The 17,484-nt window shown below is 41.4% G+C and overlaps 1 protein-coding gene and 2 pseudogenes across 1 annotated transcript in view; all 3 read right to left on the reverse strand.

Moving 5' to 3' along the window:
- LOC115421669 (cytochrome P450 2F2-like) overlaps positions 1–3,387 on the reverse strand; it is a 28,509-nt gene extending 25,122 nt beyond the window's left edge. The window contains exon 1 of the mRNA XM_030137673.1: positions 3,226–3,387. Within this exon, the coding sequence (XP_029993533.1) occupies positions 3,226–3,387 (162 nt within the window). The remainder of the gene's footprint in view (positions 1–3,225) is intronic.
- LOC115421684 (CCR4-NOT transcription complex subunit 1-like) overlaps positions 1–17,484 on the reverse strand; it is a 969,367-nt pseudogene that overhangs the window by 378,125 nt on the left and 573,758 nt on the right.
- LOC115421668 (cytochrome P450 2F2-like) lies at positions 3,284–16,460 on the reverse strand (annotated as a pseudogene).

Raw genomic sequence — 17,484 nt, forward strand, 5'->3', positions numbered from 1 at the left:
TCATCTTTCATATATTTCATATATTTCATATTTCATTTCCTTCATATTTTTCGGTGCTACAGTGTTCACACAATTTGATGATCAAATACAAACATTCCATAATCGGATCAAACTAATCCAAACTGTTTTCTTCTGTTTGTCTTTCAGTTCCACTCACCATTCCCCAACGGCCATTGATTATTTTGGAAGTCTCATGAAAAAGTGTCACAAAAACTTCATGAACTCGTGTTCATAGTTTGCTGCTGAGCAAACAGGATCTGAGAGATTATGTTGGGAGGCACAGTGAAGATGAGCTGAGGACGAAGGGCTACCTGGACATGAAGACAGGGACATGAAGACAGGGACACCGGTCAGTCGGTTGGTTATTGCACCACCTGTTTTTATGTCATTATCGTCCTTTTTTGTTGTTTGTCCTGTTTTTAATTACTACTGCCCCCCCCCCCCCCCCCCCCCCCCCCCCCCCAGGACAAACAAATGTGTTGAACCCCTCCCAGTCTAAACTGTGGTCTGTGTCCTGTTGCAGACCAACCTAAACTGCTCCATCAGCTCATCAAGTGTTGACTTCTCCCGAATCCTCTGTTCCATGGAGTCCTTCCCCAGGCCGTAGTTCCTCAGAGTCATCAGACCAAAGCGACGCTGTTCCCTCAGGCGGAGCTGTAGTCGGCTAAGATCACCCCAGGAGCCTCAGCTAAGGGACGTTTAAGGGAAAGACAGAGAAGGGGACGTTTCGTCTATGATGACAGCCCGGAAATGATGGTCCTTCTGCAGAAACCTGTACTTGTGCCTCACTGTTCTGTTTACAAATGAACTGGACTAACACCAGTTCCACCGACTTTAAACCAGTCTGTCCTCCTGTGTGTCTGTGGTTTCAGGTGCAGATTCAACACACTAAACAACAGTACATGTCTGTAAAACATCCTTCTAACCTTTTAGTTTCCCTTGTGCACTATTTGGCCCAAACATGAGGTGGAACTGGAGGATTTTTACCCAGTCATATTTACATGACTTCCATCTGCTGTTTCAGATGACCTGAACTTTGTCCCTTTAAAGATCAATATTGGCAAAAGTTTGTGCCTTCAAAGTAAATAATGAATAGTTGAATAATAAGGTCAGTGAATACACATGAACCCGATAAAAAGGAACTCAGTTGACCTGGAGTCAGTGTTTAGTTTGGAGTTTTTTTTATTATTATTATATTATTATTATTATTATTATTATTATTATTATTATTATTATTATTATGGTGCAGTACCAGACTGGTTATCACTTTCAGCTCAGTCCATTCTTGGGCTATAAACAGGTCCATAGTGGTTCCTTCTGTTCCTGGACCACATTGGTGCTGAATGTGCAGTCGGTTCCATCAGTTCCATCAGTGACAGCTCACTGCTCCTAATGTCTACTGTGTGCTAATGCTAATGCTACTGCTCGGTGCTGTGTGTTTTAGGATGAGTAAAATACAGACTGGATTTCCCTTGGAGGATAATAACCATGTTAACCTTTAATTAGCCTGTACCAAAAAACTCCTACAACAAACACATAAACATGTTTTTAAGGACATGGAAAATGGAGAACAGATGCGCCTCAGACAGGAAGGACCTGCTCTGACCAGAACCGACCATCATAGTCCCGTCCCGTCTAGTCTAGTCCAGTCTATTAAAAATATATGTTTATTTATATCTTATTTTAGTGCAAATCAGTTAGAGGTTTTATACAGAGTGCAAAAAAAAAAAAATGTTTGTGAGTGGGTGAATTGTCAGGGGGGTAGTGACACTGGATGATAAAGTGTTCATCAGTGACGGCCTGAGGGAAAAACCTGTATAACAGGTTCACTGGATGTAAAACCAGTCCAATGCTGCCAGAGTTCGTGTGTACCTAGGGGATGAGCGGCTCGATTGACCATCAGATCTTGTGCTCGTCCTGAGAAGTCATTTCCTTTGTTGACCAGAGCTTCTTTAATGGCCTGAAAGCCATTCAGGACCACCACAGGTTTGGAACCGATGAACACACTGTAGACGTTCCCGTACTGTTTGGACAACTGAGGACAAAGACACCAACGGTCAGAGTTCAAATACTGGTGTTGAAGTGGATCAACTCCCTTCAGTGTTATCTGTCACACTCTGTCTTACATCACAGACTTTTATTACTCTGTTTAAAAAACTCTGGTGTCATCTGGGTTCAACACCTCAGCTGACCCTAAACCAGAGGTCTCAAACAGGCGTCCCACCAAAGGTTCCAGTCCGACCCCTGGGATGAATTTACAAAGTGTGAAAATTCCACAGTCCAGGCTGTGAAACTCCTTTTAGTGTTGGTTCCACATCCAGACCAATCTGATCTACAGTCAAATAAGAACAGCAGAAGAACCCACACAAAAGAGTGACTGCAGATTTACTGTTCTATTTTTTACATTATGTCTATAAATAATGACAACTTCAAATGTTTGCCTTTGTTTTAGTGCAAAAAATAACATTACATTATGAAAATATTAACATTTCCAAACTCTCCTGTACCAATAAAATGTGACTAACCTGAACAAATGTGCCCAACCTGAAATGTCTGTATTAAATTCAGTCCAGTTTGAACTCTTTTCTTCCTGTTCCTCAGTGTTTAGTGTCTTTGTAGATCTGATCCAGAATGCACATGGACTAATGAGAAGTGGAGGAAGAAGATTGGTAAAATTGCACTGATTTTTCTCCAGAAATTTCAGATTTTTCAGGTTATTCACATCTTTTTGTTTGGATAATTTATAAAAGTAAGTATTTTCATAATTTAATGGGGTTTTCGCACTAAAACACAGACATAAATTTGTAGTTGTCATTATTTATAGGTTATTCTGTTATTTTACTGGTTCAGTCCACTGCAGATCAAATCAGACTGAATGTGGAACCTGAAAGGACATGAGTTTAAGAGCCCTGATCTAAACCTACAGAAAAAAAAAAAAAAAAAAAAAACATTTGGGAACTCCTACTAAAGTAGCACTGGGTCTAAAAGGGTTAAAGCTGATATGACAGTTCAATAATAGAGATGAACTCACTGAAGCTGAACGTTTGTTTACCACTGATGGAAAACACATGAATAAATATAATAGTAAAAGTCCCAGCACAGACTCTGAGTTAATATTAAACATGTTCAGATAAACTGAACGTACACAAACATTAAACAGATCAGAACCAGTTGAACAGTTGAAATAATGGCACCCAATCATGTCCTGCTGCGGTTCAACTTTACCCTTCTCAGATCTGCCAGAGGGTTTTCCAGATCCAGCTCCAGCAGGTTTCCAAATATAGGGATGGGTCTGGGTCCTGGAGGGAAGTTTGGACTCCTGTGGGTTCGAAACAGGAGCGTGAACAGCCAAACAGCTGCCACCAGCACAGCCGCACACGCAAACATGACCGACAGCCGACTGGATTACAGGTTCAGCAAACTGCATCTGGGATTTTATCCGTTCAATCAAAGCACACGACCTTTGTCCATCTACTGTGGACCTTTGTCATGTGGTGGGAGGAGCCAAATGAGGACTGACGGAGGTGAACGACAGGCCTGAATCCACTGCAACTGATTAAGAACTGGTGAACACATGACAAAGGCCTGCAGTGACCAGAACCACAACAGATGAAACATCGGATCAAATAGACCTTAAAGTATTTGAACTGGAACTGAAATGACAGGAAACAGGCAAAAGAAACAAAGAATTAACAAATGATTCAAGAAAGGTTGATTCACTAGAACTGAACTGGAACAAATAGACCTAAAATAATAACCCTTAACAATACCTTTAATTTGTTCCTTTGAAAAACAAAAATGGAGTTTTTCCACAAAAGATGAAAATAGCAGAAGTTGTTCCATTTTTACAAAGCAGGAGATAAACACTGAAATTATAGATCAATAGCAGTACTTTCCCAGCTTTCTAAAATATTAGAAAAGCTCTTCATAAAAACATTAGACAGACAGACAGGATTTAGGAATAATAGAACGACAGCCTCTGCGTGAAAGTAAATCTGACTCATTAGATTTTGAATTATAAAAGCTATTGAATTTCTAGCACTGATTTTTTTGCATTGAAATTAAGTATCTGAAGCATTTTTTTGCACTAAAATTAAGCATCTGACCTTTTCGTCTGAATTCAACTATGTAAATACATTTAGAATAAAAAAAAAATTCAGAAGCAAAAAAAATTCAGAAGCAAAAAATTCAGATGCAAAAAAATTCAGATCACACATCCGCGCTGACCGTCTTCCTGCATCAGCATCACATGACCAACCTAACGTAACTTGATTGGCTGGCTGTCGGTTCAACTTGAGATAGAATCATTGCTTATCCTTGGTGTCCTGGATGTGAGATCTGAATTTTTTGTCTGAAATTTTTTTTTAATTCTAAATTTATGAACATAGTAAAATTGAGAGACAAAAAACAGATATTTAATTTCAGTGCAAAAAAAAAAAGAAAAAATTCAATGTCAAAATCTGATGAGACAGATTTACTTCTATACCTCTGCACTGATGGACTTAAGATAAAAAACGGACTGTCCTGATCCTCAGAAGTCTGCACTTGGAATATTTCTAAACCTAAAGAAAACATCTGACAGTCAATCACAACAAACTGATTAAAAAAGGAGGAGTTTGGTTCCTGAGGTATTGTTTTGAATTAGTTCAAGAGCTTTAACAGACAAATATGTTCAAAAGAACCAGAACATTTGATGAAAATAACATGTGGAGAACCTCAGGGGTCAGTTTTAGGCCCTACATTGTTTATTATTTCTATAAATGACATTTACACAGAATCAAACGGGTTCAAATGTGGATTATTTACAGATGGCACAAATATAGTTTGTGTGGAATTCCAGCAGCTTTTGGAGGAGGTCACAAAGGAATTAAAGTAAAAAAAGTGGTTTGACGGAAATAAATAGTCTAAATTTGCACAAAACTAAATGTATGTTATTTGGAAATCAGATGAGAATACAGAAGTAATGGTAAGTGTTGATAAAGTAAACATAGAAAGGGTAAATGACCCAAAACCTGCTGGAAACCACACGTGAAATATGTTCAGAGGACGTTAGAACCAAGTAAAACAGAACCGATCCTCCATCTGAAACCGCTGGATACGTTCTACTGTCTGTTAATTTGACCGTCTGTTCCTGTGAGGAAACATATAAACCAATATACAAACAATATGTACGATTAAAAAAACCTTTAGACTGAGAAATAATACAGGATATCGAGACCACACAAATTAACTGTTTCTGAGATTACAAAAACTCTAACATTTACAGATTTGATTCAGTTTAAAACAGCACAACGAATATTTAAAACAGGACATGAGTTACTTCCAAATAAAATACAGGAGGACGTAATCAGAGGGTTTAAAAATGCAGTGAACAGCTCCATCTGCTGGTCACCACATGGTTCTACTACAGATCCTCATTTGGAACGGCCCTACAAACACACAGATGGAGACCAGCAGGTTCTACTGCTGGCTCTGAAGGTTCTGATGTTCTTCATGGTTTTTCCTTCTGTTAGATTCTGTTCTTTATTTCCTCCTTTTCAGCTGATGCCTTACATGTTGTAAAACCGTTCATATTCTCTTGGTTTCCCTCTGGTGCAGGGGTGTCCAACTCAGATCCTCAAGGGCCGGTATCCTGCATGTTTTAGATGTTTCCCTCTTCCAACACACCTGATTCAAATGATAAGCCTATCATCCAACTCTGCAGAAGCCTGATAACGACCGTCAGGTGTGCTGGAAGAGGGAAACATCTAAAACATGCAGGATACCGGCCCTCGAGGACCGGAGTTTGACACCTGTGCTCTAGTGGATGTGGTGTTCAACATTAGAACATCTGTGGTTCTGACAGTTCTGTTCTATTTGGATCAGAACTTAGACTTCAGAACTGAACATCATGGAACCAGATGTGGATCATAATGAAGAAAATTATATTTATAATAGATGTGGGTTCTTTGAATGAGGAGGGAGGAGCCACCCAGAGATCTGAAGATGTCCAGTTAGGGGGGGGGGGGGGGGGGGGGGGGCACCTGCAGGGATGGAGATGAAAGCGTCTGTTAAACTCAGTTTTAGTCATCATTAACCCTTTCTGTTCCAGCACAGAACCAGTGTCAGATCCTAGTGTTTAAATCCAACAGTTTCCAGGTTGTTCCATACAGCAGAAACAGTTGAATCTGGTCCCAGTCATGTGTCTGTCCAATTAGATTCAATTCACATCATATTAGTTGAGTTCTAATTTAAATGTGTGGGAAATGGGATTTTCAGTGTTCAGTGTAAATGTCCACAGAGTCCACATTCCACAGTGGATGTGGACAATTTAGTTCCAGATACAAGAGATTGTTCTAAGCTACAGGTGGATCCAACTGGAGGAGAATCGGAGTCATTTGGAATTTTGGATGAATTTTGGAAAATGTCTCAATGATGACAGATGGAAAACTGTAGATGTTGTGACCTTGCTGTGACCTTGAACTTTGTCCTACTGGGACCAAAATGGACTGGGTTAGTCCCAGGGCCTAGGCCTATCTGTGGGGAAGATTTGGGAAAGATGGGTGGAGGAGTTTTACACTAAAGATGAGAACAAACAAACAAACAACAACAACAAACACAACAAAACAAACAAACAAACAAGAAAAGCACTCAGAGAGCGCAGACCTCCACCAGGACAGATCTGCCTCCCGTGCATGTTAGTTTGTTTGTTTATTTGTTTGTTAGCAAGATAACTCAAAAAGTTATGGACTGATTTTCATGACATTTTCAGGAAATGTTGATACTGGCACAAGGAAGAAATGATTACATTTTGGTGGTGATCAGGCTTGGGGGGGGGGGGGGGGGATCAAACTGTTCAAATGTTCCCAGAGTTAAACTACTGACATCTAACCACATGTGAGTCACTGGTCCAGACCAGTCCAGGGTTCGGGGGACGCACACACGCACACACAACGCACGCACACACGCACACAACACGCACGCACACACGCACACACGCACGCACGCACACACACACGCACACACACACACAGTCCGTCATCAGAACGTCCCCCTTGGTCTTATCCAGAGGTGTTCCTTTCCATAGACTTCCTGAATCCTGGTTCCACGTTTATCAGGGCTCTGTTCCTAACCCTAACCCTCCAGAGGTGGAACCACATGATCCACCATTTATTTACACAGACGACGGAACAGAAGAAAGGGGGGATATTCTAGAACACCAGTGGGTCTGATGTCTGATGGAACAGTGACTTTGGACTTGCATGTTCTTGATAACAGGACTTAATGGAAGTTCTCTGATGGAACCACTAGTTTTATACATGAACTTAAGACCTAACTGCAGATGAACGTTCTCTACACTTTAAGGTTTGTCCTCCTCAGGTTGTGTTGGTTCTTACCTGGGTCAGTGTCTCCTGGATCTGCAGGTGGTCTCACTGTGAGGCTCGGAGCTGGATCTTCATGCGATAAGGTCTGGGGGTCAGGGTGACTCCATAAACTGGGGTGTAGTCCGGTTCTCCAGCGTCCTCCGGCCACAGGAACTTAAAGGTCCTCAGCAGAGTCACTGTGATGAGGAAGAGCTCCATACGAGCCAGACCCTCCCCGAGACATACGAGGACCTGGGACAAGTCCACAGAGACAGAAGACCACTGAGACAAGTCCACAGAGACATGCACTGCCCACATGTCCCCAGCAGGTTCCTGGGGTTCCTCTGAAAGGTGGACTGGTTTTCATTTACCTGCAGAAAAAGGCATGAAGGCCTCTGGTTTGACAAAGTCTCCCTGGTCATTGAGGAAGTTGTCTGGGTTGAATTCATGGGGGTGTTTCCACTGCCCCTCCTCGTTCAGCACTGAGGTCAGGTTAGGGATGATCATGGTACCCTGAACAAACAGGAGCAGAGGACAGGAGACCTTCATCTGGTGGTACCTGGGAGTTCTGGTACCGAAAAGGAACAGCTGAGGTCGGTTCAGTGTTTTTTCTACAGCAGCAGGTAGAACAAGTGAGTTTCTGTCTTTGGTATTCACATCTGATCCAGGGTTCTAATAGTTTAGGATTTTTCATTCTAGTTTAGTTTCATTTAGTTTGGACTGTTTTCCTCTAATTCAGGTTGTTTTAATTTGTTTTTAGAGCAGGTTTGATAGTTTTATTAGTTTTACTTTTTTTCTAAATGCTTAGTTTTAGTTTAGTTGTAGTTCAGTTTTAGTTTAGTTGTAGTTTAGTTGTAGTTCAGTTGTAGTTCAGTTGTAGTTCAGTTGTAGTTCAGTGGTCTCTTTTCTCTTCTTCTCTGTGCTCCTATTCAAATCAATCCCAGACAGACTGCTGCTTTAGTCTCCATGTTTCCAGGTAGAGTGGGGACCAGAAGACGACTGGAAACCACAAGTGAACACAAGTGACGGAGCAAAAGTGTCGTATGGAGACAGCACAGAAAACTGATAGAGGCAAATAAATCGATTTTGTATCAATCTGACATTGACAAAGACAAAAACAAAGGGAATCCTTGATTTTTATCCATTTTAGTTAGTTTGTAAACACACAATACAGTTTCAGTTAGTTATAATTTTTTTTTTAATTATAGTTTTTTAGTATTTCAGTTAACGAAAATGTTTTTTAATTCTAGTTTTCGTCGTTTCGTTTTTGTTAACGATAATAACCTTGCTTCCAGGTGCCACATTTAGCCCAATGGGATGTCAAGTGGGCCAGACCACTAAAGTAGCAGCATCATAGCCTATAAATAATGACAACATCATGAAAATATTACACTTACAAACTATCCTTTAACAAAAAACATGTGAATAACCTGAAAAAATGAAATCTGTAAGAAAAATAAGTGCAGCTATAACCATATTCTGCCTCATCTTATCATTTATACATGTGCATTACACACAATGTTACACAAACAGAATACTGAGTTTGGAACTAAAATAAGAGCAATTTCTCATTCAGTTTCTTGGTAGTTCTGTGAGGTTCAGCTGGACTAGTTTTGCTTCAAAAGAGCAAAACTAGTCCAGTTGAATGTATAACTGAGAAAAATGGAGTTGTCACTATTTATAGGTTACTATGGCATTATTTTACTTTAGATCAGGGCTGTCCAACTCATTTCAGTTCAGATCCACATCAGTGGTGACTGGTCGTCTTTCAGACAGGGGAAGCTCATTGTCGGCTTACATAAAAAAAAAGTCAAGTTATTTAAACATGAATTCAGCCCTCCGTTCCTTTTCAAGAAAATGGTCAGTGACCTTATTGTACCAAGTAACCAAGAACACATTGAAATATGTTAAATTGAAACAAGGAAGTACAATGAGTACTTTATTTCCAGGTCAGTAAATGAACAGTTCATTTGGTTTCTGTGATTCCACAGCAGAATGTGTAACGTATTAAACTGAACTGTGTCAGTGAAGGAGCAGATCTGAAAACAGCTGTCAATCAAACGGGATTCAGCCTTTGGACCCATCCTCCAATCAGCATGCGGAAGCTCAGCGTCCAGCCCAGCTGAGCTCCGCCCACAGCTCCATTCACCCCCAGAGACGCCGAGCGTCCGAGGGCGGGACAACATGGTGTCATTTATCCAATTATCGTCCAGTTTAGAGTCAGTTTCCAGCAGTTCCACTCAGTCCCATTGAAGTGCATGGACGCTGAGCGTCTACGGACAAATGCACTGAGCAGAGGATGGAGAAAACACAGACACGGGAATGGAGGAGAAGTGAACAACATCCAGTCCACTGATCTGGGATCAAACTGATTCTGAACGAACTCGTCTGTGAGATGAACGTGTTCCAACACATTTGGAGTCAATGAAATGAAAACAACTGAACAGATTTGAGCATTTAATGGGAGTCATTTTAGGGGAAGCTGAGCTTCCACTGCAGTCTGAGAGAAATCGCCACTGTTCCACATTCAGCCTATTCGATCTATAGTGGATCAGACCAGTAAAAGAATAGGATAAGAACTGATAAATAATGTCAACTCCAAAGTTTTCTCTTTATTTTGAGTGAAAAAAGTAAAATTCCATAATGAAAATGTTTACATCTACGAACTGTACTTGAACATAATATGAACAAATATGAACCTGAAAAGTCTTAAGAAAAATAAGTGTCATTTTAACAATATTGCACCATAGTTTATCATTTACACATGTGAATCACAACTTACAGATCACAGTGGATCTACAAATACACACAACATTTAAAGACAGACAGAATATTGGTAAAAGTCCACATCCTTCTGTTCAGACATTTCAGGCTGCTCTTATTGTTCAGGTTATTCACATTTTTGTAAAAGGCTAGTCTGTAAATGTAAACATTTTTGTGTAATTTTACTTTGTTTACACTGAAACAAAGGAAAAATAGCTTTTTTTTCATTATTTATAGGTTATTATGATAGTATTTTACTGGTCTGACCCACTTCAGATTGAATTGACCTAAAATGATTTTAACATCCTTGACTGTTCACATCTTCAGTGTAATTTTTGCATTTCACAAATCCATCCTACAGGCCAGATTGGACCCTTTGGCAGACTGGATTTGGCCCCTGGGCCACATGTTTGACACCTGTGATTTAGATCATATGGTCTGTATGTGGAACCTGAACTAAAATGACTTTAACAGCCTTGATAGTTAATATCTTTCGTGTAATTTTTGCACTTGGCAAATTCATCCTATGGGCCACAATGGACCTTTCCGCGGCCCAGATTTGGCCCCCGGGCCGCATGTTTGAGACCCCTGCTTTAGAACCAGTTGACCATGGTGTCATGAACAGGGGGTGCTTCTTACCCTGGGGATGGAATATCCTCTGAGCTCTGTGTCTTTGGTGGTGCAGTGGAAAACACTGAGTGGGACGGGTTGGCGACCCTCTGCACTTCATGGATGACAGCCTGAGGAACAGAGCCAGCCTCAGGTTAAAGAGGACACAAGAACAAAAGGAAACCCCCATGAACCCCAGGACCTGTGGGAGAAACTGGAGACCAGACCCACATACTCTGGACGTGTCCTCAGACCAGACCCACATATTCAACAAACGGAGGCATTTGGATCACGTACCTGCGTATAAGGCATGTTGTGTCTGTCTTCAAAGCTGGCCTGGTCCTTCCCTTCCAACACCTGGTCAATCTCCTGTTGGCAGCGTTCTGACACAAACACAGCACACACTGAGTTTAAAGGGAACATCTGTCTGAAACACCCTCTGATGACACAGGTTTCAGCCAAACGGAGAGAATAATTCAACATAAACCTGTGGAGTTACAGTGGATGACAGCTGAGATCTACAAAGTCATGATATACTGACCTTCAGATGACCTCTGTGTTCTGTTAAACTGCAGAACACTCATCTGCTCAGCATCATAAGAGGCTCGTACCTTGTATCTGAGGGTGGGTCATCAGGTAGAGGAAACCGGTGAGGAGGGTGTTGGACGTGGTGTCAGTCCCAGCGAAATGCAGATCCAGAGCATACATGACCAGCTGTTCCTCTGAAAAGGAAGAACCGTCGTCTCCTCTCTGGAAAAGAACAGGACTGGGCTAAATCTGGGTAGATCCAAATCTAATCCACCTCACAAAATATAGAGTCCACAGAGTTCCTGTTCTGGGTTCTGTCATATTTAGTCAGCTGGAGATGAGTGTGTTTTTGGAAGACGGAGTGAATCAGGTCTAGATTATATTCCACAAACGTCAAACAGATGAAGAATCAACAACAGAATCAGATTAGAACGAGTTGGGTTTGAATCCAAATGAATTCTACTGAGAAAGTTCCACAGAGTCCATGAGGAAGAGGTGGGTGTGGGCGTGGTTTAGAGGGCTCGGGGGGGGGGGGGGGGGGGGGGGGGGGGGGGGGGGGGGGGGGGGGGGGGGGGGGGTTTTAAGAGAGTGGGACAAATGAGAGAGAGAGAGAGAACCAATGAGGAGCGAAACAGGAGGGAAACCATCCTCATCGGTCCAAACAGAGCATGGACTTTTCACCTTCTCCAGTTCATCCAGGTAACAGTCGATAAAGTCTCGTGGTTTTCCAGGAACTCGGGTCTTCTTATGTTCAGTGACCAAATTAATGGAAAGTCTTTGACAGATCTGAGAAAGAAAACAATAAAAAATAGGACTCATTATTTATTTATGTCCTTTTTACTGAACATACAAACAAAAACACTTCCTGTTTATTCCTTAATATGAGCCTGTGCTTTGGACGTATTAAATAGTGTGCGTTTTAGCCGAATGCACCTACCTTAGCGTTCTTAAAGGCCTTCTGGAAGGGCAGAGGTAAACCACGGATCAGGGGAAGGGAGTCATACAGCTACGACAACAGATCAATAATAATGAACAGACAGAACAGGATAGAATAGAATGCCTTTATTGTCATTATACATATCTACAACAAACTAAAATGGATTAAAATTAATAAAATTGATTAAAATTACATGGACAAAGATCAATATAACTAGAAAAGCACTCGGAGAGTGCAAACCCCTGCCAAGGCAGATCAGCGCCCCCCCGCCCCCACCCCCACCGATCACCACCAAAAGTTAATAATTTGTTCCTTGCCAGTATCAACATTTGCTGAAATTTTCATCCAAATCCGTTCTAACTTTTTGAGTTACTTGCACACAAACAGACAGACAGACAAACAAACCACTGCTGGCAGAAACAGAACCTCCTTGGCGGAGGTAATAATAATGAACAGATGGATTCATGGATGACACAGGAAACGCTGACTCTTATTTAGTGTATCATGTCCAGACTCACCATGGCCCAGGGTCCGTTGGCCAACTTGGCGTTCTCAGTGAACATTGAACGATCACTTTGATGAACTCATCATCATAGTTGAAGCGCGTACCAAACAGAACCTGACAGATGATGTTGGACGACGCATTATGAAACATCAGCTGAGGATTCAGAGTTGAACCTGAAAAAGACAAAAAACACCACAAACACTTAGAACACTTAGAACCACAGTTCAGGTCACGGGTCAACCCTCTGTTCTGTACATTCCGGTCTCTTTTTCCTTCAGTGACTCTCTTACCGATGCTCTTTTCCAGTGTGGCTATAATGTACTGGATCTCTCCCAGAATCCTCTGCTCCATGGACTGCTTCCCCGACCAAAGTTCCTCAGTGTCATCAGGGCGAAGCGCCGATGCTCCTTCCAACCAGGACCATAATCCACCAGTATGACTCCTGGAGCAGAGAACACGTTGAAGTTACAACAAACAGTGTAAACTACAGAACATCAAACTGATCCTGGTTTTCCCACAGGTCTTCACAGGACCTTCAGACCTACTGCCTCTGGATCCTTTGAACTTAGGTCTCATGCTTTACTTGTCGTTTACACCAGGGCTGTCAAACATGTGTCCCAGGGCCCAAAAGTGTCCCCCCAAAGGTTCCAATCTGGCCCCTGGGATGAATGTACAAAGTGTATAAATTCCACAGTCCAGGCTGTGGAACTCATTTAGCATCGGTGCCACATCCAGACCAATCTGATCTACAGTCAATAATAACAGCGGAAGAACCGACAAAAAAGTATGATTGCAGATTTACTACTGGGTTTGATGTGACAGAAAAAAAAAAAAAAAAATACACTATGCCTATAAATAATGACAACTTAAAAATTTTGTCTTTGTTTAAGTGCAAAAAATAACATTAATTATGAATATTTATTTTTATAAACTCTCCTGTAACAACTAAATGTAAATAATCTGAACAAATCTGACAAACCTGAAATGTCTGTATTAAATTCAGTCCAGTTTGAACTCTTTTTCTTCCTGTTCCTCAGTGTTTAGTGTCTTTGGAGATCTGATCCAGAATGCACATGGACTAATGAGAAGTGGAGGAAGAAGATTGTTAAAATTGCACTGATTTTTCTAAGAAATTTCAGTTTTTTCAGGTTATTCACATCTTTTTAATTTGGATAGTTTATAAAGTAAGTATTTTTAATTGAATGGGTTTTTTTGCACTAAAATACAGACATAAATTGTCAGTTGTCATTATTTATCGGTTATTCTGTTCTTATTTTACTGGTCCGACCCACTGGAGATCAAACTGAATCAGACTGAATGTGGAACCTGAAAGAAAATGAGTTTGAGAGCCTTGGTTTACGGTGACTCTTGCCTTTTCCTTCAGTTGTTTCATTCACAAACAGGTCTTGAGGTCTTCCTGCGAAGTCCGTTGCCTGGTTACCATGGCTTCTTTCAGGGCCTGGACTCCACTGACGATCACAGCTGGTCTCAGGCCGATGTACAGACTGTACACATCTCCATAAATCCTCCTCAGCTGATGGAAAACACAGGTGGGTGTTTGTTAAATACATTTGGACTTAGATCATTTCATATAAATGCTGGAGTTCTTCCTTAACACTGGTCTGTAAGTACAATGTCTGCAGAAGAAAAGGAGTGAAACTTACCAAGTCTGAGTCACAAATAAAGAGACGTTTAGTCCAAACCCTGGCTGGTTTTAGTTTCACAGGTCCAGTCTGTACGTGAAACTGACAATTAATGATAGAATGAGTTTAAGTCCTGAAGAATAATTGTAGAATAATTACAGTCCTGCTCTGAACTGCTCTAAAATGTCACATATTTCTCTGCTGGTGAAGCTCGTCTCCCGTGAACTCATGGACTCCAGTCCTGATCAGATTCAGGGTCAGTTCTGTTCACTGAAGCAGATGTTGTGTTACAGAAGCTAGGACCTGCCATTCCAACAGATCCACATCGAAAACAACAGTCCTGACACTTTGCGTTGCACATCCCAGCAACGAGACTGGACTGACGGTTGGAAAGTCACGTCAACAGGTGAGGTCCAACCAGAAGACAGAGTCAGATGACATTGTGAAGTCCAACCCATTGTTCGGGGTGGAGTCACCTAAGAAGATAACTGTCCTGAGTTCCTGCAGGAGCTCTTATCCAGACAGACCAGCGCTGGCTTTGATACTGCACATGTGATCCGAATAAATTCTTAAACTGAGACCAAGTGCATCCTGAACTCGTCTTTGGAACTTCCAATCAAAAAACGAACAAAAAGTCCTAACAGACCAAAGGAATATTAGTGTCAGACTGATCAGATCTACTTCAAACACTGTCTGCACATGACAATACTTGGCCTGGACAGGTTCTATCAGCGGAACATTTAGATATCTGTTGGATAAATGGACACAAACCAACATATATGTGTTAGAACACACCATCATACAGATTAAAACAGGAACTAAACTAGAAAAGCACTCATAGAGAGCAGACCTCCACCAAGGCCGATCAGTCCCCCCGATCACCACCAAAATTTAATCATTTGTTCCTTGTGCCAGTATCAACATTTCCTGAAAATTTTCAGCCAAATCCATCCATAACTTTTTGAGTTATCTTGCACACGGACAGACAGACAAGCCAACGCTGGCAAAAACTTAACCTCCTTGGCGTAGGTAACAACACTGTGGTCATGAGTTGAACAGTTAATCTGATTAAAGGATGTCAGATTTCCATATTTAATCCTTTAATCATTTTCATCAAACTTTGTGGACCAGTTGAACCACCACCTCCTCCTCCTACCTGCACTGGTCCATGATGTCAAAGCCTGAGGACTTCAACTGACTTTAAGCACCCAGAACATGAACATGAAGCAGAAGAACAGGATCCACAACACAAACAGGATGCTTCTGAAAGCACGTGCCTCAGTTCAGTTCATGGACTTTACAAACACAGAAGAAGCTCCAGGGCTGAGCTCACCCACAGATAATAAAACTGTGAATGACACATTTAAACAGCTGATGGATGGTGTGTAGTCTAAGTGTTCACAGTATCAACTCTGTACACACACAGTTACACAACCATGTCCAAACAGTCCTGAGGCTCAGAGGAACCAACCCCTGGACAGAAAAAGCATGTCTGGACTGAACCACTGCACATGGACAGTAGCTGGGATCGGATATCTGCAAAATACAAGGAGATAAACTTCCAAAAAATGTAGTACACTGCATTAAGGGGTGTCAAATAAATAAATAAATAAATAAATAAAGTACACTGCATTAAGGGATGTCAAAAACAAGATAAACTACCAAAAAAATAGTACCAAATAAGAACCCAATCATTTGCGGTGTCTGTTATCACCTGACTTTTACGCGTACATTTCTTCACAGTTAAAGTGCTGTTCTTTAAAATACCCTTTATCCATTTAATAGACTGTTTCTAACACTTGTCAAATCCATCCTGTCGGTGCTGTTCTTCTCCCTCACAAATGTTAGAACTGTTCCACAAGTGCATCATTCAAACACAGGTTCAGGGTGACATGTTTGCGCACCAGCAGTAGTGATCCTAACAGGAGGTACACATGTGAACACACAGGTGGTGTTGGGTGGTGTCCTCACCCTCTCAAAGTCCCTAGGGGGTTGTCCAGGCTCAGGTTCAGCAGGTTCCCCACCATGGGCAGAGCAGTGGGTCCAGGAGGGAAGTTCTGCGGTCTGCGACATCTGACCTGAAGGACGATGAAGTAAATACAAACCCAGAGCAGGATGAACGAAGCCAACATGATGGAAATAAGGACATGAAAAGGAAGACGGCGGCTGAACAAATGACAGACAGGCGATAAAACACACAGCTGGAAGCCCGCCTCTTCTGACTGTGTACTTTGTTCTAAAGGTGGAATGCAAACACGAATCATAAACAGGTCCAATAGGGTGAACCGGGTTTACCCCAGGGCTCTAGAACTCCTGTTCTTTCAGGTTCCACATTCAGTCTGATCTGATCTGCAGTGGACCGAACCAGTAAAATAAGAACAGAAGAACCGATAAATGATGACAACTGACAATTTATGTCTGTGTTTTAGGACAAAAAAACCAATTAAATTATGAAAATACTTACTTTTATAAACTATCCAAACAAAAAAGATGTGAATAACCTGAAAAAACTGAAATTTCTTAAGAAAAATCAGTGCAATTTTAACAATCTTCTTCCTCCACTTCTCATTAGTCCATGTGCATTCTGGATCAGATCTCCAAAGACACTAAACTGAGGAACAGGAAGAAAAGAGTTCAAACTGGACTGAATTTAATACAGACATTTCAGGTTGGACACATTTGTTCAGGTTAGTCACATTTTATTGGTACAGGAGAGTTTGGAAATGGAATATTTTCATAATTTAATGTTATTTTTGCACTAAAACAAAGACAAACATTTGAAGTTGTCATTATTTACAGACCTCCTCCACCTGGAGGAGGTGTCTGGGGAGAGGGAAGTCTGGGCATCCCTGCTTAGACTGTTACCCCCACAACCCGGCCCCGGATAAAGCGAAAGAAAATGGATGGATGGATTATTTACAAACATAATGTAATGTTATTTTTCTCATCAAACCCAGTAGTAAATCTGCAGTCATTCTTTTTTTCAGTTCTTCTGCTGTTATTATTTGACTGTAGATCAGATTGGTCTGGATGTGGAACCCACACTAACATGAGTTCCACAGCCTGGACTGTGGAATTTATACACTTTGTAAATTCATCCCAGGGGTCGGACTAGAACCTTTGGGGGGACGCATTTGGGCCCCAGGACACATTTCT

Source organism: Sphaeramia orbicularis, chromosome 6 (genome assembly GCF_902148855.1).
Source record: "Sphaeramia orbicularis chromosome 6, fSphaOr1.1, whole genome shotgun sequence".
Lineage (NCBI taxonomy): Eukaryota > Metazoa > Chordata > Actinopteri > Kurtiformes > Apogonidae > Sphaeramia > Sphaeramia orbicularis.